Consider the following 2,175-nt stretch of genomic DNA (forward strand, 5'->3'; position numbering starts at 1 on the left):
TTTTTTTTTTTTTGATTTTTTAATGGCAAATGTGTGTTCTGAGCCCAGAGCACACTCTCCGCACCCTGCCAGGGAGAAGGGGATGTTGTTACTCTTTTAAAATGAGAAATGATTTTATTCTTAATGATGTAATAATTCCTACAATTGTGACAAGGAACAACTCTTTGTCTTCATCTCAATCATAAGTATTTTCATTACTCTTATCTTTCTTAAACTATTGTGCATCAATTATCATATACAACTCAAACAACACTAGAAATATTATGTTTAAAAGTCTCTCTTAAGCAGCATTATTTTTGACTTCACCCACCCCCCCCCCTGGGGTAATCAGCGATTGTTAGCAATTCAGTGAGCAAACTGCCAGGTAACCCAGTGCCTTCTGTGTCTCTTACTGTGACTCTAAAATCATGCCAAGGCATCTCTCTTCTCCCAGCACGGCTTCTTCATACTGAAAAGGAAAGGCAGTAGGGTCTGACCCATGAACCTTGGCCACAAACTCCAACACCCTCATCTTACTAGTTTCTGCCTTAGCCCGCGGCCCCCACACAAATGCACACTGCATGGGATCTGTGTTGCCCAGTGGCTGGCGTGCCAGGTACCCCTCCATCACAAACTCATGCGTGATCAGCTCTCTGGGTTCACCAAAGATGCAATGATCCATCCCAGGATAGATGCCCATCGGGCTCAACGCTTCCCAAATGTCCTCCTCAGTCACATGGTTGCCCTTCATGAAGATGATGCCCAGGATGAGGATTAGGAGACCGGTCTTGGGGAAGCTGAACTCATGGCTACGCATTCCATCATAGGTGAGGCCTAATTTGATGAAGATGGTGTAGAAGTGGTTGATAGCGTCCACCTCCCTCACACCCAGGCCAAAGACCATCTCCATGCGCTCAGAGGCTCTCACGAAGATTTCCTGATAATGGTCTGAATCTTCTCTGACAATGAGTGCCATGATGTCACTCATGCTCAGCATCTCCCTCGCCTGGTACTTTACCAGCATGTAATTCACCAAGAAATTAACTTTGCCATCTATGACAATGACAGACAAATCTGGATGATGTGGCGGGAAGGCCAGGCCACCCTGTACCTCTCTGTGACCCAGGCCCTCGGCACAGTCCCCTGAAGAGGAACAGGGGAGCTGAAGACCCCTGGAAGGACTGGGACTCCCATGTGCAAGATCTTTCTGGTTGTCAGCCATGATAAGTTGACGGGAGTTACATGGTTCCTCTGAAGCCTTGGGGACCTGGGCCTCCTCGCCGGTCTGACCCTTCAGACTTCCAGCCATAGGGAGATGAGATGAGGAACGAGGCTCCTCAACATGGCCGGAGCCTGCTGTGGTCTGGACTTGACAGGTTTCTTCACAGGTCTGGCCTTGGTTAGCTGTATGTTCTGGACTCTTCTGAAGTTTGGACATGGCAGGTGTGGAGGTGGGAAGGCAGCAAAACGAGGAACTGTTTGGAAGAGAAAGGAAGGAGATGGGGGTCATCTGCCTATAAAATTCGCTCTTCCAGCAGAGTTGTGAAAGTTATACTATACAAGTTCACAAGGAAGACCTAATGTGTGCAAATTAAAAGACATGCTGAGTGCCAGGCCACCCAACATGGAATGATCAGAGGGCAGTGAGGACACATATGTGGCTCTGTTGAAGTCACTCCTTTTTTAAATGAAGAAAAAAATCTCCTTAATCTTCACTACTTTAATCAACATTAAGCCACATTTTTTTGCCATAACAAAACCTTTTCCCCACAAGATGGGTCTGAACTTCTGTTTGTGGCTGAAGAATTGCACATAGCTGCTGATATGGAGAAACTGAATTTTCTCTAATGTTGTAACACTTTGTTGGTTGAGCACGCTCTGATACATAGACACACACACACCAAACTACTTGGGGAGTAAAAGTAGAACTTAATAGATTAACAAAACAAAACTAAGTGGGTAGGAATAAAAGGAGGTGAGATTGAGGAGAAGTGTGGCAAAGAAGGTGGATATGATCAAAATTTTATGAAAACTTATAATAATAATAATAATAATAATAATAATAATAATAATAATAATAATAATAATAATAATAATAATACAACCATGCTCCCAAGACTAAAACAGTAGGGACCCTGCTTATTTAAAATGCTCAGGCAACCAGCACACAGGCCCCTGGATGCTCGGAAGAATGGC

General features: G+C 44.5%; 1 protein-coding gene across 1 annotated transcript; it reads right to left on the bottom strand.

The window, feature by feature from the left end:
• Positions 1–388: 388 nt before the first annotated feature.
• Positions 389–1,489, bottom strand: LOC308415191 (melanoma-associated antigen B16-like; the record flags this gene model as incomplete). Its single annotated transcript, XM_080910213.1, has 1 exon — positions 389–1,489. The coding sequence occupies one exon, from the start codon at positions 1,487–1,489 to the stop codon at positions 389–391; it is 1,101 nt and encodes a 366-aa protein (XP_080766339.1).
• Between the last annotated feature and the right edge of the window lie 686 nt (positions 1,490–2,175).

Source organism: Micromys minutus, assembly GCF_963924665.1.
Source record: "Micromys minutus genome assembly, chromosome: X".
NCBI lineage: Eukaryota > Metazoa > Chordata > Mammalia > Rodentia > Muridae > Micromys > Micromys minutus.